General features: G+C 45.9%; 1 protein-coding gene across 1 annotated transcript in view; it reads left to right on the top strand.

The window, feature by feature from the left end:
• yjefn3 (YjeF N-terminal domain containing 3) overlaps positions 1–22,500 on the top strand; it is a 34,809-nt gene that overhangs the window by 2,566 nt on the left and 9,743 nt on the right. Inside the window, exon 2 of the mRNA XM_034531079.1 lies at positions 21,795–21,903. Coding sequence (XP_034386970.1) covers positions 21,795–21,903 — 109 coding nt within the window. The remainder of the gene's footprint in view (positions 1–21,794; positions 21,904–22,500) is intronic.

The raw sequence follows: 22,500 nt of genomic DNA, 5'->3' as shown, positions 1-22,500 counted from the left end.
AGCATCCACAGGAGATAACGGCATTAGCTCGGAGACACTGAGATCTGGTATTCTCATATCTATATATATATATATATATATATATATATATATTAATATGCACAAAGCTCTCAAGTTAATGCATGAAGACCCCCGACACGTGACTCGTGCGGTTTTAGCGTGACGGCGGCAGCGACAGCGAAAGATAGCGATTCGTTCCAAGCGCGGCTCGGTTTTTGCTCACCGCTGCTTTGTCTGCAGAACCAACACAATAAAGAAACTACCCACAATGCACCTGTAGAAATGTGACCGCGTTGACCCACACGTCAACACAAAGGTGTTGTGGAGCAAGCAAATGTTGGGCTCGTACCATTTATTTGGACTCATTTGGATCAAATGCTTGGATAGACCTCTAATTCTAACGTCACTAGTTGTTCTGTTTGTTTTTTCTACTGTCAATCAACAGCAAATTAACATCCTCCAACCAGCAGGAGAGAACTTTAAATAATATTTGTATACATATATATTTGTATAAAAGCCGGCGTTCAAAGGAACCTTTTGAATTTAGAAACTGCATTTAGTGGCATTTGTCCTCTGCCGGCACAAGTTGTCACATCGGTTTGAATCAAAGCAATTCCTCCTCCTCTTCCTCTTCCTCCTCCTCACCTTTGCCCTTCTGTCCACCACACCTGAGAACATTTCCTCCCGTTAGCCGGTCTGCCCACCTGTCTGTCTGAGTCGAGCTGTCGAGCTGACGAGCTGTCTGACTCCCCCCCCCCCCCCCCCCCTCCCCTCCCCCGGCTCTCCCTCGGCGACGACGTAATGGACTTATCGTTATTCTTTGGGCTCGCCTCCCTCCCTCTTCAGCTCCCCTGCCACCAGCTCCCATGTTGGTAGCTCCATTTGGCCGTGACAGCTCTGGCATTTATTTATAGGCCAAATGTAATGATTGGGGGGGGGAAGTGGAGATGTGGAGGGGGGGAGATGATTGGCTACCAGTGCACTGTTCAGACATCATTTTTCTTCTTCCATCAGATTAGCTGTGAGAGTTCTCAATGCGCCACGTCTGGGAATCGGAGGCTCGGTTTCACATGAATCACGAGAGCTGATCGTTGCTTCATAAGAATGACATGAGTGCTTTCTTTTTTGGCTGCTAAGTGTGAGCTAACAGAATTAAAGAAGCACCCGAATTGCCCCAAATGCATTCACACGAAACGATTCGGTCACCGCGAGCTCGAGGTCGGAGGTCGATTATCTCACTTTTTAGGGTTTTACGGCTGTGAGGCCGAATGTTAAAACAAAAATGACAAAGTTCAGTCTAGGACATGACATGTGTTCTTCTGCCTATTCCTTTTTATAAACCTATGTATTTATTGAGTTTTTTTTGAGCATGCACTGTATTGTTTCTACGTGTATCCGGCTCATGAAATGAATCTCGGAGGTTTGGGGCTCTCTCTCACCTGACTCTGCTTCAATCTGCCCGGACCAGAAACCCGGTTCATTCCGGTTTGAAGTAGTCTCCAGGCAGCAGCCGTTGTTAATGAATAACACAAGAGAGACGTTTGGAGGAAGGCTGAGCCAAGACTGTGTCATTATGTCCACATTGTGGATCATTTGAAGGATTAAAAAAAAAAAAAAAATTGTTATTGAGGGACACGGGGGAGCAAAACAATATATTTCCTCACAGTGCCTTCAATTTAATCATTTGCACACCACAGATATATCAACTCCAGACTAGTTTTTGCTTCATGTCAAGTCGGCTTGAGGGGAGATTCGAGCCGTGTGGAAAGGTCAAACACTTCCTGTAGTTTGACATTACCGTGTGTGTGTGTGTGCGTGTGCATGAACATGTATTAATGAATAGAGGCTGTGATAAAGAGAGAGAAACCACCTCTGACTCCTTCATTCGGAGAGGTAATTACTATCATTTGTTCTCTTGGGTCAGAATATGTAAATTATTTAAACACATTTATGTCTCCTTTACACAACCTTCCACCTGCGCTGTGTTTCTTTAAATGTGTGTGTGTGTGTGTGTGTGTGTGTGTGTGTGTGTGTGTGTGTGTGTGTGTGTGTGTGTTAGTTATTGTAAAGCATACAGGAACAAGCTGGACTCTAATCAGTTCCTCCTTCACCGATAATGATGACGCGACCAAAGGAAGAGGACGCGTTTGATTTTTAATGGTTACTTTCTCACACGTTACCAAAATAAGAGTCTGCTCTACACGTCCTGTCCTTGAACAACATCCCCGTCCTCTCCATCCTCACGTTCCTTCCCTCCTCACCTCGACTCTCCGTCTCACAGAGAAACAGGGCTCATGTGTTATTACACAATCACCGACGTCATTAAAGCACAAGGTGTAATTAAGGCAGCGAGAACGACCGACTCGGGAGTCAAGAAAAAACAACCGCAACACTTCACGTGTGAATGTGAGCGAGGCGGCTACGTGAGCGTGTGCGTGAGATTGATTTGACGGGAGTGAAGGGAGCGCCGGTGTGTTCTCTTGAGTGGCAGTTCAAAGCCTGTCTGTTGAGAAGCTCACTGCAAAAAAAAAAGATGTCATCAAATACACAAATACACACATTTGTACGTACAGAGTGCTGAAAGAAAAGGTTACGGATGCCAGACGCAGATCTTTGCCTATCAAAATAAAAGCCCTCGCTCTGCAATGCAGGAATCCCAGTCAGTCGACACTCTTATGTGTTGAATTGTGAACACATGGAGTGCTTTGTGCTTCATGTGGAAGCTGATTTTGAGTTTCTACTTTCAGGTCTCTTAGTAAAGACAGGGGCTTTCATTTGACTCAGCACCGGGGTATTATTGGAGCAAGACCATTATTTCCTCTGACAGGTTCACAGTATGCCTCAATTAACTCATGTTAATTAAACTATTATGCTGCTTGAATGGGATCTTTTCACTTTATATTTATGTCATTTTTAATATTACAGGTGATTTGCGTTCTTTTCTGTAATTCATTAATGACACCCAGACGAAATCACCCGTCACTATTAAACAAAAGAATTAGTGAAAAAAAAGATCATTAAAAAGTGAATCCAAAGTTTTTTTAAATTCCAAACATTTCCATTTCACTTTTCAGAAGTTTCCGTTTTCACCTTGTGTGTACGTTTAAGGTGCATTTAAAAATAAAATTAAAATATAAAGGTTAATAAAGAACATTAACAGACGGTGAGAGTTGGGGTCTTTTATTTTGAAAAAGAAGCTGCCTGTTAAGATACAATTACTCTATGGGGCTTTTATTTTGAAGAGGAAGGGTAAAGGGGGGGAGAGAGAGAGAGAATCTGATGCACAGGGAGGTTATTCCATGACAAGGATGTATCCTGAACTTCCTGTTAAGATACAGTTACTCTAGTACTTTTATTTTGAAGGGGTGGGGGAGAGAGAGTTTACTATATAAAGAGAGGTTATGATGGGAAAAGGTCTTTTGTTGGAACATGTCCGAGTCCTGAATGTCTGTGTGTCCACCGGCACTAATTAGCTCATCTCGATCACCTGTGCTTGCCTAGCAACAGTCAAAGGTTGCCGTAGTGATGTTGCTAAGTGACTTATAGGTCAGAGAGGTCATTGCACAAGACCCTCAGTCGAACACAGTGTGTGTGTGTGAGAGCACGAGAGCAGGTTAGAAGACCGGTACTGCTGGTTCTCCAGAGATTCTCTCACTTACATTCTCCGATGGCCGAATGTGTGAGTCTGATCGGGGCGCTAACAGCCAATCAGTGCGACCGCCGCCTGCTATGACGGTAACCCTGGGCGACGAGTGAGGAGAGGCTGAAAATAGAAGTAAAGAAGCAAGTTTGGATGACCTGAAGCTGGAGAATAAATTTGGCGAGCCAGCCAAAGAAACCAAAAACCTAGACGGCTTATAGGAACCTAGGTTTCTAATTGTGGACTGAGCCGCTGTGGTGTGACTCCCGTCACACCGGGCTTACTAAAACATATTAAACTCTTACGTTATAATACACTCGGGGGAGAGCACGACCTGAACTCCAACTGAACCGATGTCATCTGACTCCCTCGTCCGCCGAGAGGCAGACCATAACTTTTAGTTTTTTGCGTGAGGAACTGTGTCGGTCATTATAAGCCTGGTTTGAACACCATCACTGATGCAACATTTAAATGACCCTAGTCTGCACTTTTTCCTCTCCGAGAGCGTGCCTTCAAGTTGAAAAGTGCCGTGAGCTTTAATAAGAGAAACCCCTTTTCTGTATGATTAGACATATCTAAGCATATAATAAATGTCTGCATTGGTTATTTGTCCTTATGCACACTTACCAGGGCGGTTGCTTGATTGTAAACTGTGGATTTTGGTCCTTTTAGCCACATTCATTAACTATCATTATCATTTTATGATATTTTACTTTTAATTCTTATTTGGGTTTCAAATGCACAATTACACACATTGTGCGTGGGTAAATTATGTGATTTGCTACGAATTGTATGTGCATGTGTGTACTCGTCATGATTCACAGTCTGTTTTCCAGTTATTCGACCAATAAACCTCTGAACATATATAAGAAGTGGACGTAGTCACTATTGATGAAGACTTGCAACTAGCAATTGAGACCATAATCTCATGTTTGCGATGTTGTTTGAGAGAATAAACCAAAAGAGTCATTTTCTCTTAGACGTCTATACAATCATATATGCAACCCGAGGAGTCGCCCCCTGGTGGCCACGAGAAAGAATGCAAGCCTAGAGCACTCGCACGTTGCATTACTACCTGCAGTGCTACACATTGTGTTCCTTTTTGTTTTTGTTTCGATTGGACAATAGAAAAATGTGATCCTAAAAAAAATAAAGATTCATGTTTCAAAACCCGTTTTCTTTTAAGTATTTTCAAAATATTACTGGAATTAAAATGTTTGGAATCCAAAAGAATCCATCATTATCTTAACCCGTTGTATACGGTATAAATGGTATATTACATACATATATATATATATATATATATATATATATATATATATATATATATATATATATATATATATATCTACGTTTTTTATGAAATGATGATATTTATACAGGCTTTAATGTGTGTTGACAGGATGCATTGCCATTCTGTGTGAGCGTTTGTTGGATATTTAGAAAGCTGAAAGAGAGAGAGGGATTATAGGAGTGTGTATTATAGGAGTGTGTGTGTGTGTGCGGTGGGGTTTGAAATAAAAACAAATATTAAAAAAGGTATTGTGACTGCTGCGACTGTCGCCCTTCGCTCTTCTGTTCCCTTCACAACAATAAGGGTCGGATTTCAACGCGATCTTGTCATTCAAACTCTCTTCCAGACATCATCACAGTCTTTATTACACGCAAATGAAGAGACAAATCAGATGATTTATTGGGCAGTTTAAAGAAAAAAAAAGAATCTTAATTTTCTCTGGAAAAGGCGTTAGTGCCCTATTATCCGGCATGAGCTGCAAACTTGTTTTCATTATTGATTTCAAGGGAGGCATGATGTGAGACGTGTATTATTATACGTTTCTCCTGAAGCCCGGGCAGAGCTGTGTGCACATGTGCCCGTGCAGGCATTTGATCTCATCAAGAGAGCGTTGGTAGAATAGTCACTCAGGAAGATGAAGATTCCCACACTTGCATCTGGTATCGCCACGACAACCATCTCCTTCCTTGAGTCCTTGAAATAAACCACGAGGAGACTCCACGAGTTAAAGAGACCGTTTTCGTCTCCATCTGACTCGCGCTCACTCACATTTGCCACCAATCCGTCAGCGTCACGGCATCGCACGGTTTCTATCTTACCTGACGGTCAATAACGTATCTGACGTTCCAGTCAGTCCTCGTCATCATAGCTGCAATTCTCAGTGCGCCCGGCCTGTTTTAGCCACCTGTTACCCTGCCCACCCAATACACCTGTTACCCAGCCCACCCAATGCACCTGTTACCCACCCAATGCACCTGTTATCCAGCCCGCCCAATACACCTGTTACCCAGCCCACCCAATGCACCTGTTACCCACCCAATGCACCTGTTACCCAGCCCGCCCAATGCACCTGTTACCCAGCCCGCCCAATGCACCTGTTACCCAGCCCACCCAATGCACCTGTTACCCAGCCAATGCACCTGTTACCCAGCCCACCCAATGCACCTGTTACCCAGCCCGCCCAATGCACCTGTTACCCAGCCCACCCAATGCACCTGTTTCCTACTATGTCTTGTTTGCTGCTGTAATCCTGTAAATTTCTGGGGGGGGGGCGGACGGACGGACGGGACACAGCTGTCCTTGGAAAAGTTCAGTAAGTCTGTACAGCAATATAAAATAAAAATAAAAAATCGTGACTTGAAGTCAGGGTCCCTGTCCCCCCCCCCACACACTCTCAACCCCTTGTGGGCGACTTGCTGACAGCGATCGGAGCTATTCTGAGGAATACGAGTAGAGAGGAAAGTGTTCTCATGGCGTGATGCCCACTAGCAGCTCATGTCGTCTCTACTGGAGAATATAAATGAATGTGGAGAGACGGAGAAGGGAAGAGATGGGAAACTAATACATGAGTGGGCGAGGAAAGAGAACGTGTAATGAGCTCGAGAGTTGGGTGGTCGGGGGGGTGTCTCGGCTCTCACTTTTCTGTCAGCTGTTACCACTTGTTACTCACATTAGCTGTGTGCCAGTTGCCATAGAAACCAACCCCAGCTGCACCGCGGTGCGAGGGGATGTTTGCCGGCTGGCTCAGACATGCGAGGTGACGTTTATTGTTGACTCGGTTCTGTGTGAGAGAACCTCTGCGCTCCGATCCCGTCGTGCACACAAAAGGTTCTAGTTGCGTTCTCTTCTGGGACCGCCCGCTGTGTCGGTTCTCGCCGCCTCGTTATCATTTTGGGGTTTTTTGGGGTTGTGCCAGTGTAACCTCTATGAAATGTCTCACTGTCTCTCTCTTAAATGTATGAGGAGAAATACAAGATAAATATATACAGTATAATCCAAAATATACAGTTACATACAGAGTCCTCACACTTGACTGTTTAACGTATTATTCATTTCCTAATAACAATTGTATAACCAAATAAACATGTAGATACATAACATATTCCATCTGCATGTTTAAAACATTAATACACTCAACAGAACAACATACTTTAATATAATACAAGAATATAATACAAGACAATTACTATACAAACAAATAATAATAATAATGCATTTAATTTATATAGCGCTTTTCATAATACTCAAAGACACTTCACATAATTAAAACATCCTAAAAGCTAAAAATAAATAAATAAGAATAGCTAAAATACAGGTAAAATAAATAAAACAAATAAATAGGGACTTAAATAAAGCCAGCTCAACTTTTATGTACCATCCCAATTAGCTAACACTATATTGTCCACAGACATTCATAGGCAAGTTACCTATGTGTGAATCCTCCGTTGCTCTGAGGATTACCCAGGGTCCTTTGCGTCTGTTATTCAGCGCAAGTACATATTCACACCAACAGGTGGCGTAGTTTCCCCATTTAACGGGATTTAACTTGAACCTTTTCAACTATGTTACATCAGCCGATTATAGCTGTAAACTTAAATGCGTTGGGATTGTTTTTGTTTGTGGACCCGTGCCGTTAATATTTTTGTCGATCCCGTTGATTCGTGAATGTATTTTGTTGCTATTTTATCGTTATTTCTTTTGTCTGCGGCCTTTTAAAAAAGCAGCAATTTCTTTTACGCCTGATTACGCCGGTTTATCTTCCTCCCTTTACTCTAGAACAACAGTCTGTCCGACACTCAAAATTAATCTGTAGGTTATAGAACATATTTTTTATAACTTATTTGATATAATACATATTTTAATAATAATATTTCTGAGTGCGTTTGAGATAACGTTAATAATCTTCACATTCTTTCTGTTCAGCACTTCTAGTAGTGCATGATTGGAGGCCATATTTAATTGGCTGAAAGAGAGAGAGAGAGAGAGAGAGAGAGAGAGAGACCTCCAAAACTGACTGTGAAATATTTGATTTGCTCTGTAAAGTCTGTAAATGCATTCGTGTCCTCGTGAATTTAAGAAAGGAACATTGTGTGTCTGTCCTTTGGTGTTGTGTCGCCGACTGTTTATTCATGTGTGCGTTTGTTGTCGGCCTTTTGAGAGCGTGCGCCACGGGTTTTGAAGCCAGGGAGGCTTTCCCCATGTTCAGCAATTCGGTTTGTTGTCTCGCCCCGCTGCGTCCTGATTGCACTTCTGTTCGGTTGAATTCTGATGATGTAAATGTCTGCTCTTTTATATCGCTCTCTGCTGTTGTTTACCACGTAGGAATTAAAGTTGGAACCCCGAAAGTCAAGATAATACTCGGCGAGGAACAAAAATTAAACAAATTGAATTAGCTTCATAGTAGTTTTGCTCACGTGTTGATTATCAAAAAACCGGACCTTCTTGGTGAAGAGGGAGCTGAGCCGGTCTACGTTCTGACCCTCACCTATGGTCACGAACTGTGGCTCGTGACCCAAAGAACAAGGTCACGGATACATGCGGCCGAAATTAGTTTTTCTCCGTAGGGGGGCGGGCTCAGCCTTAGAGATAGAGTAAGGAGATGAGTTTCCTTCTTAGGGGGGCGGGCTCAGCCTTAGAGATAGAGTAAGGAGATGAGTTTCCTTCTTAGGGGGTCGGGCTCAGCCTTAGAGATAGAGTAAGGAGATGAGTTTCCTTCTTAGGGGGTCGGGCTCAGCCTTAGAGATAGAGTAAGGAGATGAGTTTCCTCCGTAGGGGGGCGGGCTCAGCCTTAGAGATAGAGTAAGGAGATGAGTTTCCTCCGTAGGGTGGCCAGGCTCGGGAGGGGGGTGGGGTGGGGTGTGTGTGTGGGGTGGGGGGGGGGGTTGGGGGGGTGAGGTGGGGTGGTAAGGGCCAAACACCTGCAAAGGCCAAACTGCAGCCATCGAGTGTGCTTCATCCTTTCGGCTGCAGTCCGACTGTGATGCCTGGACAGCCTGCACCCAGCCTGCACCCAGCCTGCACCCAGCCTGCACCCAGCCTGCACCCAGCCTGCACCCAGCGCGCTCAAACAGGCCACACACTGTGTACATTAACACTCGTGCATTTCCACCCACTCCAACACTGATTTGCAGACCTCCTGCCAGTGTTTGCACCTGAATCAGCTGTTTGGCTCAACTCCTACGATTCTACAGCTCTTTACTTTTATTTTGATTCAGACAAATAATGACTCAAAGGGTTAGCTAACAAGTGTATATGATTGAACATATATATATATATAGATAAGAATGGATACGAGAGGAAGAAAGATAGTTAAAAGAAATACAAATAATTGCCGTAGCAGTTAAATTAAGTTCCCCTGTCAATTAAATTCCCCTCCACAGCACATTGAAGGTCGAGGTAATGAGATTAAACAGCGTTGAGGAGATTTAATAATGACCGATGATTTAGTTATGCATGCGAATACTCCGAATACTACGGGGTCACTGTGCATAATTGCCTTGACCAGTTGTGACCGTGGGGCGGTGCTATATTTAAGTCCTGTAATATAATTAAGTATGAAAAGGTTACTGCATTGCACATTCTTCACATTCTTCACGATTAAATAACCGAACAGCAGTAAAAGGCGTCCGTGATGTTCAAAGCCTTCGTCTTTTTGTATGCTGCAGTGACACGAATGACAATCTATGAATATAAACTAATGGCTGAATGTGCGTGTCTAATAGCTGCCAGTTGGCTGTACTGATACGATATGACTGTGTGTGTGTGTGTGTGTGTGTGTGTGTGTGTAAGCAGTGACAGAAACAGGCTTTGCGTGACGGCCTGTCCTTCACATCACACCTCTGTGGTGTGCCTCTTACACATCAGCACCTCCTTCTCCTCCTGCTGCTGTTGCTCTTTCACCCCCTAATCATTTTAGAGAGAGGTGAATCACGCACACACACACACACACACACACACACACACACACACACACACACACACACACACACAGGGAAACCCAACCATCCACGGTACACTTCCCCCTTCAGGCCTCCCCGGGCTGCACAGCTGGTGTGATTTTATGTTCCTAACGTATGGGAAATGCCACATGTGCACACATTACATGCAGCAGAAAGCCACTGGTCGCCGCGGGTTACTGCGGGCCTGTAGCCGGGACAAAGCCTGAGCATCGCGTCTGAAGTCACGAGGTCGATACATGTGCAACGAGAGTGCTCGCCGGTAACGCAGCAGGGGGGGGGGGGGCCGCAGGGGGGGCCGGCACTTGACTGCAAGAAGCCTTTTTGGCGTTTGCGTGATTTACTCGCTTCAGTCTCTTGTTGGCGCCGTGGAGGAGTTAAGTCTTTGACTTCAACACACCAGATGTCCACGTCGTAACACCTGCTCTCTCGCTCCTCCTCCGCCTTGTTCATCAACTCGCTCATCATCATTGTTGCGAAAGGTCGGCCCGAATGCCAGTTTCGATGTGATGGCTCTCTGGTCCCTCTCATGGTTCCCCCCCCCCTACTGCTGTGCTCATCAATAATACACCGCCTGTGTGCATGTGTGTGTGTGTGTGTGTGTGTGTGTGTGTGAGGATGTTGTCGGGTTCGGGTTCTTTCTGTACTTTCTCATCAATACGCTCCCGGCTGCGTGTGTTTCTGTATCTAATTGCCTTTGAATCCACCCACCTGCCTTTTCTCCTCGTGAAACCGTCTTCATAGTCGGAGTGGAAGCGAAATGTGCCAGGAGAGACGGGATCACACACATTCACATATGGCCAATACACGCACACACACACACACACACGCTCACACCACTCTCAAACGGATGATTGGGTAGAAAGAGAGAAATGTAATATATGCGGGAGCCTTTTCATCATTTCCTTTCTTTCTCCTCCCCTGTTTTCCCCCTCGAGGACTCACCTGTCTTTCCTTTTTATTGGCGGTGCTACAAGATAGAGACGTACAAAAAAGTGGACGCAGGATGAAGATTAGTCTTTGGTATCCAACGGAGACGAGGCCCCCCCGTGCCCCTCCTGATGGAATGGGGACACTTGCTCAAAGAATAAATAAAAACGAATGAATGAAATGACCTTGCGCGCCGGTTTTATTTAAAAAAAAAAAATCTTCTGCTGAACTCTGAACCCGAACGTTCATCCTTCTCTCGAAGACACTTCTGTGAGAGGTCTCGCCAGATGTTCCTCGTACATTGCAGAAGCGTGTTCGGGCTCTTATTTCATCACATGCACAACCGCCAATCAGCAAGCAGTGACAGAATGACGTCAGCCCCCTCGCGGTTCCCTCTTTGCGTCCTCTGTTTGACATCAAATGACTATCTGCTTATCCTGCGTCCACTGAATTGATTTAAGAGTTCTGGTTGATCACAATATTGTTTTTTCTTCCCCCCGAGTGGTTCAGCTCAGACTTTCTCAAAGTATAAAAGTGAAATCGGATTTTCCGCCTAAGAGAATTCTCCTGAAAACTCTTCTAAAAAAAAAAAGCGAAACAGACGGTAATTGCTTTTTGTTGTTGTTGTTGTTCTTAAACCCGCGACGACTGTTTGTTTTGTTTGCTACTTGAAGGCAGCACATGCAGCAGGCAGCCCCATTAGCATTCATGTGGGGTCCAGTTTCTGGCCACCTGGCTGCATGTTGGTCCAATGCCCCCCCCCCCCCCCCCCCCCCCCGCCCCCCCCCCCCCCCCCCTAACTCCTGAGGCAAACATGTGTCTCTTTAAATGCTCCGCTGTGTTCAACCCAGCTCCTCCCATACTTCCCATCAAGACAGCGGTGGCTGCTGGGAAGGCGCAGCGTGTTTAGTGGAGCCCAAAGTAGCCCGAAAGACGGCTCAAAGGCCGCAGAGCTGAGGACGGCTGATGGGTGTATCACGACAAGCAACTCAGTATGTCATGTGATCCCTTAACAATATAAAACATATTGATTACTTTCATCTGTTTGTGACCAAACAGTGGTGTCGTGATAAAAAAATATATATATATCATCCTCCGAATAAATCGTGCTGTCGAGTCACCGTGCAAAACATCTCTGTGTGTGTGTGTGTGTGTGTGTGTGAGGCCATATTAAAGAGAGTATTAGGATCCTCATTAGCTACAGCAAAATAGATAATAACCTGCATGACTCGTCTTAATACATTACCAGAATACCTTCTAATTGCATCTCTGGTAGCTCTCTCTTGTGACCGATAAGCTTTAATAACAATAACAATAACCGATAAGCTTTAATAACAATGCACTGCAGAAAACAATGAGAAAGTCCTTCATCGGGGAGGAGGAGGAGGGGGGGGGGGCGTTGTTATCTCATGGTGGCCAGGTGTCTGCAGAAAAAGGTTTGGTTTATCCGACCGAGGTGACTTTCTCCTGCTGACTTACGAAGAGATAAAGAAGGTTCTCGTCCTCCATCTCCGCTTCTTCCTTTCTCGCCAGGTGTGTGTGTGTGTGTGTGTGTGTGTGTGTGTGTGTGTGTGTGTGTGTGTGTGTGAGAGAGAGAGAGAGAGAGAGAGAGAGAGGCTGCAACCGAGCTGAGAGTATTATTGATTATTTTCTCACTGAAGCTTTGAAGCCTACCCGTCACAATACCTTTAATATTTAATATTTTGGGCCACGACTCCCTTTTGTCATTGACGAACACATCCCGGAGTTATCTTCGCATCTCTTTTTGTAGCATGTTAAATGCATGTCAGTGTATTCTGAGTCCTTTTTTTTTCCGGGTCATGTAACTTTTCAACCGTGACATCTGGAGCCAAATGGGTGTAAAAGCTGGAGGGAGGGGGGGGGGGTGATTTTCCATCCCTCCTCGGTGGCGCTCTCTCCATCCCCGGTCCACGTCGGCCCTCGTAATGACAGATCACCGCCGCTGATTGGCTGTCACTATCTCCCGTCGCTCTCTCCTCCTCCGCTCCTCTTGTCCGGTCACTTATTGTCCTCGTCTTGCCGTGACGGTGTAGACACAGCGGCCCTTTTTGCTCAAGTCTCACTTGTAATCACATCTCTACAGAGAGACAAAGGCAGGAGAGTTTCCTCTTCAATATCACTTATTTCTTTCTGCTTCACTTAACTGGTGTCGCACGAATTTAAGACCCATCGTTCCACCATTATCGTGATGGCTATGGACACTGCCCTTTAATTTATATGTTTGACCAAATAGTTTGATATCGATATTGTGTGGTTGATGTATTTTACAAAATATATACAGACTGACTTTAATTGATTAAATATAATGACTGAATGAGTTGTATATAAAGGAGCATTCGGATGCTTTTTCTTCTCTCTTCTTCTTGTGAGACTCTGAGGAGTTGTTGCTATGGCGCCGGGGCTGTCCATACGGGGCGCACTGGGGAAGAGAAATGAGGTCACCTTTCAGTTGAACCATCAGCTGCTGCCTGCGAAGAACGATATGCTTTACAAAAAAATATTGATATGAAAAGCAAACATGAGTATTACGGAGACAGATGTGGACATTTATTGATGCTGAGTGTGACGCAGGACGTGACGTGACGTCCTGCATCACACTCAGCATCAATAAATTAAAAAATATATATATTTTAATATATATGTGGTATATATATATATATATATACTATATATATATTAAAATATATATTTATTTGAATATATATACTGTATATATAGTAAATATATTATATATATATAATATTTCTTTTTTTATATACATATATATATTTATATATACATATATATATTATTTATATATATATATATTTTTTTTTAATATATATATTTATAAATATATATATTATATATTATTATTTTTAGACTAATTCAAATAAATCCGCCGTCGGACAAATCTTTCTGTCCCTCCCTTCAGCTCACTTTGTAACACGGATAGGTCATCGGTCTGACACGCCCGGCGGCCTTTACATATTGCATTAGCCATTCTGCTCTTGCCTCCAGTACCTGGAACGAGACCCCGGCTCTCTGGAAAGGGAATCGGAAGTGACAACACACGCCTCGCATTTAGTGCTGCCGAAAGCCCCCCGGCCTCAGACTGAAGGATCCGGGTTTAAAGCAGAGGCAGAGGTTATAAATGGATATTCTGGATAACTGGGAGGAAGGGTGGGGGGGGGGGGGGTCTTGTGCATCTGTGTGTGGGTGATACTTATGTAGAAGGGATAAGTAGACCTGACTCATGGATGGACATTTTTAGCTCACACTCACAGGAAATGTAACGCAGAGAAGAGCACACCACCAACACCTGAGGCCTCGATGAGATCCATGTTCCTGTTTTCCACTGGTGCATGGTGGTGGTGGTGGTGGTGGTGTGTGTGTGTGTGTGTGTGTGTGTGTGTGTGTGTGTGTGTGTGTGTGTGAGAGCAAAAACGCAGGAGCCACTCGTTGTGATTATCTAAAGAATTTCTGTCCCGTCGTACCGGATATGAGGAACATGAGCAGACGGCTAAACTGATTAAGCCTGATTTGAAAGAATGATGCTTCTGTAGACAGACACACACACACACACACACCCACACGCGCGTACACACACACACACACACACACTACTTCTTACAGCCAGTTAAAAAATGATTGCCGATGGAGCCTTGAAACAAAGTGAATCATGCCATCCTGATTTGATAAGAGTTGCCGGGCAGTTAGAAGGGGACCACATGGCTCCAGCTCCTACCTGCCACCTGAGGCTGTTGATGAACCCCCCCTCCCCGCCCCCCCATCCCCCCTCCCATCATCGAATCATGCCCAGGGAAACGCGATAGGCATCTCGCCTCGCGATGAGTCCTACTCAGGTCAAGAGAGGTCACGGCTTCATATCGCGTCATGTTGGGGTACAACGTCTGACATATTGTGTGCAGGATCATAGAACATTGGGGGGGGGGGGGGTGTGATGGAAGGTTGTCATAGTAACATAGTGACTGTAGAATTACAATCTGCGGTTATTGGGAAGATCTTAAACAAACAGACCGTAAACAAATGCTTTCGATTCTAAATCGTCCTGTTTGTGCATCCGCAGCCATCCATTCGTACCCAGAGAGCGCCACTCGTTTACTCATTACGGGCGCCGTCTGCTGTCCGCCTCCAACATCGTTCATCAGCCGTGGTTTCTGTTGGTTTCTGCGGGGGAACCGGTTTGTTCGTGCGGCGACGTCATTTTCTGTCTCGCTTTGCTGGAGGTATTATTGCATCATGTAAAACAATCTGCTCGTAGTCATTTTACACGTCATTCTTCATCTTGTACAGAACAAATAGAGGTCTCTGTTCTCTAAACTACATTTAGATTTGAACCAATCTGCATTTCTCTGTCCCCCCACCCCCCCACCCCCCCCCCCCACCCCCCCTGGCTTTCCACCCCTTTACATCGTCTCTTAGCCGGCGCACGACGGGAAGTCGTGACTGATGATCAAAGATGTCCTCAGACGACACGTATAAAATGAGTCGCACACATGCACACGTACACGAGGGAAAGCCGACTGACACCCGTCTAACGGCCCGGGGAGCCATCATTAGGCGACACGGTACGAGCTGCGAGACCCCCCCCCGAAGGACGCGAGCAGGGCCGTTTATCAGCGTGATGCCTGCAATGATGACCAAAACCTTTTAGCCGCAGCCGAGTGTCCGTAATGAGATTATCTCCAGGGCACTGGTGAAAGCGAGGCCTAATAATAATCTAATAATAGGTCCTCACCTGCTCTTGTAGTGGTATAAAGATGCATTCACCTTCTGCAGTCGTCTACTAAACACAAATCTGTGAGTCAAGAAAAGCAAAAGAAACGCACACGGAGAGATCAAATCAAACCGTGGTGAGGCACGTCCGCCTCCGCTCGCCGCCACTCTGGTCGCCACTCCTCCATCAGAGCTGGCGTTGATGGAGAGAGACGGAGGGAGAGAGACGGAGGGAGAGACACGGAGGGAGAGACATGGAGGGAGAGACACGGAGGGAGAGAGACAGAGGGAGAGACACGGAGGGAGAGACACGGAGGGAGAGACACGGAGGGAGAGAGACGGAGGGAGAGACACGGAGGGAGAGACACGGAGGGAGAGAGACGGAGGGAGAGAGACGGAGGACGAGAGACGGAGGGAGAGACACGGAGGGAGAGAGACGGAGGGAGAGACACGGAGGGAGAGACACGGAGGGAGAGACACGGAGGGAGAGAGACGGAGGGAGAGACACGGAGGGAGAGACACGGAGGGAGAGAGACGGAGGGAGAGACACGGAGGGAGAGACACGGAGGGAGAGAGACGGAGGGAGAGAGACGGAGGACGAGAGACGGAGGGAGAGACACGGAGGGAGAGAGACGGAGGGAGAGAGACGGAGGACGAGAGACGGAGGGAGAGACACGGAGGGAGAGAGACGGAGGGAGAGAGACGGAGGATGAGAGACGGAGGACAAGAGACGGAGGGAGAGAGACGGAGGGAGAGACACGGAGGACGAGAGACGGAGGACGAGAGACGGAGGGAGAGACACGGAGGGAGAGAGACGGAGGGAGAGAGACGGAGGACGAGAGACGGAGGACGAGAGACACGGAGGGAGAGAGACGGAGGGAGAGACACGGAGGACGAGAGACGGAGGACGAGAGACGGAGGGAGAGACACGGAGGGAGAGAGACGGAGGGAGAGAGACGGAGGACGAGAGACGGAGGGAGAGAGACACGGAGGGAGAGAGACGGAGGGAGAGAGACGGAGGGAGAGAGACGGAGGGAGAGAGACGGAGGATGAGAGACGGAGGGAGAGACACGGAGGGAGATAGACGGAGGGAGAGACACGGAGGGAAAGAGACGGAGTGAGAGACACGGAGGGAGAGAGATGGAGGGAGAGAGACGGAGGACGAGAGACGGAGGACGAGAGACGGAGGGAGAGAGACGGAAGGAGAGAGATGGAGGGAGAGAGACGGAGGACGAGAGACACGGAGGGAGAGAGACGGAGGGAGAGAGACGGAGGACGAGAGACGGAGGATGAGAGACGGAGGGAGAGACACGGAACCATGAGGCCAAATCAGAAAAGTTAGTCAGGATGTGATGCAGGTCAAACAGCTCAATGAGACGTCTTTTATTCATCTACGTGTGACCCACTCTTCTTTAAAAAGTGTTGGTTAGTTTTCAACACCGTTTATAAGCCAATAAAATACAATACACTCACAGATCAAAAACAAACTAATATGAAACAAATGAAAAGACATATGATTCATCCAGCCCTCCTCCATACGTCTATCTTTCACCTTCAACATAAGCTTTTACTAAACCAGCAGCTGTTTACACAAAACAGTTCCTAAGAGCATGAAAAGACACGACCAACGTGTTCTAAAATTAAAACATTGTGACAAAGGGGGGAGCCCACAATGTGTGTTGGGGGAGTCCGTCGCACAATAGGAAAGCTTTCTTTTGCTGCGTTGACGGATCCGGGGAGTGAATCATCATTCAGCGATGCAATAAACAAGATACGCCAACGTTAACCCATCGATCACCATTTGACACCATAAACAGTTTGTGCATGCGTGGTTACAAAGATGACATGTTAGACTTGGAATCATCTTTTAACTGAGAGCTGATACACGTCATATTCCCCGTGCTCATCATTTATGAGTGCGTGTCCCAGGACCTCTCGTGCAGTGAGTTAACACATTGACTTTATTGACGGTTATAAAACCGACGTTTCCTTGTTCCCTCGCTCCCTTGTTCCCTTGCTCCCTCGCTCCTCTCTACCAGCGGCTTCAGGAGCGAGAGACATTTCCATCGGTCGGCTTTGGGCTTCTATTGTGGCTTTAAAAACATGACGTCCATGAAAAGGTGCTTGGCCTCATTTTGAACCATATACCTCATAAGTTATTATCCATTAAAGTAAGACACCAGATGAATAAGGCCCCGTTGGTTGTCGCCATCTTCTGTGTTTGGTAGAGGAGGTGAAGCTCCGATTGCACTTTTAATATGGCCGTGGCGGTAGGAACAGATATTGCTCTTCTTCTCTTCGTCCCAAAAAAAATGCAAAACACATCAATCTCCGTATGCTGAGGGGTCAATCCCACCGTCTGCTCATTAATGAGTGCCGAGCTACTCAAACACGCCTGTGTTCTCTTTAACGGGACGGACGGCCAAATAGATGTTAATGATTATGTAAACGTCACCGATTAGAAGTGGAGAGAAGACACGTCGACATGTTCGTAATGCTGCACTTCATTTGTGTGTAAAAGGCCTGAAGTGTCAATGAGGACTAGATGGAGCGATGGAGGGGGGGGGGGGGGGGGGGGGGGGGGGGGGGGGGGGGGGGGGCGGGGGGGGGGGAAGGGTGGTGGACCGTCCTCTCCCAGGCAGTAATTTGACTAATTATAACCATGCTCTTGAACAGACGAGCACCGTAACTAATATAGAAAACCTCCTGTGATCATATCGACGGGGAGGGTTGGAAAGATGTGGACTGCGATGTTTCCCTTTCGGGTTATTTTAATCACACTTATCGCACCTGCAAAAGGTGTAAATTAGGCGAATCGAGAGGGGGGGGGGGGGGGATGTGTTCTGCCAATGTTAGTTGTACCACACGTGGATGCTTCACGGTGCAGATGATGTGCAGCAACACATTGTTCAAGAGGGCTGCGTTGGCTGACACTAAAGGGGGATTGAGCAACGTGTGTGTGTGTGTGTGTGTGTGTGTGTTACTTTACTGTAGTGTATCCGTACGCTACGTTGTCACATGTTCTGCATACAACGTGAGCTGAGGAAGAATATTTTGTATTTACTCGTCGCATTTCCATCCACAACGTGATTCATTCACGCGTTTACATTTGCTTTGTAATTTTTCTTTTGCGATCCTTATCTATTATTTAAATGTCTGTACGGCCTTCCTCTCTCTGCTCACCGCAGCGCCCTCATTTCCCTTCGGGGACCATTAGAGTTTCATTTCTTCTCATCTCATGTGAGGTAAACAGACTCATTAAGCGGGTTCTGATCACAGTTGAGCAGCGCTACAACGACGGTAACACACCGCAGGAGCACGGCGCATGCAGCACACACACACACACACACACACACACACACACACACACACACCCTGGGGGAGAGGGGGGAGGCTGCTGGCTGCAGGTGCAACACAAGCTAATGCTAATAAGACCTTGTTTTTTTTCTTTAGCTTCCTCTATACATGCTTGCACACACACACACACACACACGCACACGCACACGCACACACACACACACACACCCTGGGGGAGAGGGGGGAGGCTGCTGGCTGCAGGTGCAACACAAGCTAATGCTAATAAGACCTTGTTTTTTTTCTTTAGCTGCCTCTATACATGCTTGCACACACACACACACACACGCACACACACACACGCACACACGCACACACACACACACACACACACACACACACACGCACACACACAGGACCACTTTGCTCCGTCAGGCCCGTTCAGGATCAGCAGTAAGTGCCCCGTTCAGCAGAAGGTTGGCACACAACACGCAGCATAATCCTTTGTTTGTTTTACACACTTTGGATTTGCATTTCTTTTTTTCTTTTTAAATGGAACATAAAAGATTCATAAAAAAACACACACTCTGTGTCCCCGCGTGAATTCAATTTGATTCAATTAAAGTCTCGAGGAGCTCCGGTGCAGAGGAGCACAGAGCGAACCCGGCGGACCGAGCTGAACTTTACAAAGATCAGCTCGTCACAGTGACTCAGGAAACATCCCCGAGGTGAGCTGTGGGTGACAGCTGCTGCTGCTCCACTGGCTCAGGTAAATGCCAGAAACCCCACTTGGATACACACCGGCTTGCTGAAACACGAGTGCACACGCACACACACACACACACACGCACACACACACACACACACACACACACACACACACACACGCACACACACACACACACACACACACACACGCACAAGCACTGCTACGATTAAAATAACCGAAAATGAACACACGAAGGCATGAATCACACAGAGAATAGAGACAGGGAATTAATGCATGTGTGCACCTTTTATTTTACAGATTCACACACACTCACACACACACACACGCACGCACACACACGCACGCACACACTGTAATATTATGAATCCGTTGTATGTAATGGCTGCATGTCTGGCTTTGTCAACACATCATGGCTTTGCACAGTGTGACATAATTAAAATCCCCCCCCCCCCCACACACACACACACACACACACACACACACGCACACAAACACATGTACAAACACACATGCACGCACTGTAATATTATGAATCCGTTGTATGTGATGGCTGCATGTACATGTCAGTGTCTGGCTTCATCAACACATCATGGCTTTGTAATTACAAACTAAATATTGATGTTGTGCATCGATCCCTCTCATCTGCTCTGATCAATGATATCATGAACAGTCTGATCAATGGTCATCAATAATAGGTGAGACACACATATACAATCGAGTCGTCTCACATCTTTCTGAGGGTTTAAAGAAGACACATTTCATCACCCAGTTTGTTCTTAACGAGCTGCTGCAGTACTGCGGACGACCACCAGGTGTCTGTAGAGTGAAAGGGATGGACTCAAAGAAACAGGATCACACGCCATGATAATTACCATTCAACCTGTTCTTCTGCCCTCTGCTGTAACCCCCCCCCCCCACACACACACACACACACACACACACACACACACACACACACACGAGACGAGACGAGTATAGCGACTTATAAAAACTGCTCGTACATATAAAATAAGATCAGCAAATATGTATTTAAAAGCTTTTTTCAATATTTTTTGTTCAACATTTGATCTATATATATTTTTATATGATTGATATACTGAACCTGCCTGTATTCCTACAAAAATAATGATACTTTTTTTGTCTTGTTTTTGATATGAAGGTATTAATACCGAATTTGGCCTTTTTGCTGAGTTCGACTTGCCCGTGTTTATTATTAAATATGTGCTTGTTTTGAGATGGAAGTTCTTTTTGTGATGAATGTGTTTGTCTCGTTCTGCCTGAAATGTTGCACAGCTAAAATTGCTGGGAGCTTTTAACATAGTATGAGGATCCTTAAAAAATAAAATAAAAATCTTGCATTAGTTCTAGTTTTCGATCCAGCACAACATGACACATTCGCCACGACAGGAAGTTACAAATAAAAAGCATCTAAACTGAAGCTGCTTTTAGCTCCTGCAGTAGTTTAAACTTTGGGCTCCTGAGTGGGCGTCGGCCAAAACATCTCCAACTTGTATCCCTGCAAAAAAACACAGGCTCCGCCTCCTTATTCGAGTTGGTCATGTGACGCACGCAACACCGAAGGGTAGTTGACTTGGCTAGCGCACCGGTGACTCGGTGAGAATCGAGTCTCGTCCACTAGAGTTGCAACTAATCGGAGTCACGTTGGAATTATAACACACACAAATTAAAATGTAGTCTTTAATAATTGGAATTGCTACCAGTCAGAATAACGCAATTGGAATTTCGACAATATATATATATATACGCAATAGCTATTACCGATAAAATGTGTTGTAAATACCTGTTTTCACTGCGCGCTTCATTAACACCATTAGCTCCATTGTGTGTAATTTGCGTGTCCTGTAAAAGACAAACGTGACCCTGTGGAGGGTTCAAGCCCGACCGGAGCTTGAAACCACCGCGGCAGACTTTTTTGGGGGGCCGAGCCGCATAAAGAGTCTTTCGAGTCGAACTTTATGACGGGATTCTCCCCCCCCAAATGTTCAGAAAAACCACAAGCTGTCACATCGCTATAAAAGCTGCATTAATAAAGAAGAGAAAAACAACAACAACGGTTACATTTGGGGCAAACTCAACCCGATTGCCGTCACACAGCGTCTCCTCGAACGCCTGTCGGTGATGTTTTTATTGATGATGAATAATTCCTGTCTCGCTAACACGATGTTTTCACTCTCCTTCTGTGTCCGGCAGCAAAGGGGAGGCAGCGGCCATCGAGACGGAGCTGCTGAGGGACTACAGGTTCGGACAACAGCAGCTGATTGAGATTTGGGGTCAAGCGTGCGCCATCGCCATCACGAAGGTCTGAGCGGACCACTTGTGTTCTTTCTCACAGCACTTCCTTGTCGTTTCGTCTTTGTTTCCAGCCTTCCTTCACACAGGAGGCCTCTGTTCATGTCCTGTGTGGAAGGTAAACGTTGGTTTTTTACCCTCGTCGGGTGACGCGAGGAAGGAAGCCCACCGAGGTCGATTATTTATGTAGTGACGTTTTTTTTTTACCTGACGTTGTTTCAGTGTCATTGTACTTTTCTCTCACTTCGTCCCAAACGTGTCACGACATTAAACGTGCGACGTTGTGCGTTTCTGATTCATTCAACGTGTCCCGAAGGTTTGCAGAGACAAATAACATCGTTCCAGTATTTTACTCTTAACAAATTAAAATGTTGCATATATTTTCGAGATGTATCTCCTCTCCAGCTCTGCTTCGTCCTTGCAACAGGAAAATTAAACACTACAAACATTAATAACCGTTTGAAAATGACCCGCAAAGCTTTTCTCTCCCTCCCTCCTCTGCCCTTTCACAAATCTCAACAAATAGGAAAAGAAATGGTAAAATCCAAGGAAGTCACGACATTTCTTTTCCAATTCACGTGCTCTTTTCTTCTGCACGAAGCCACCC

Source organism: Cyclopterus lumpus, chromosome 4 (genome assembly GCF_009769545.1).
Source record: "Cyclopterus lumpus isolate fCycLum1 chromosome 4, fCycLum1.pri, whole genome shotgun sequence".
In the NCBI taxonomy this organism is placed as follows: Eukaryota; Metazoa; Chordata; class Actinopteri; order Perciformes; family Cyclopteridae; genus Cyclopterus; species Cyclopterus lumpus.
Note: the sequence above shows the minus strand (reverse complement) of the source record. Positions and strands in the feature narration are given on the sequence as shown.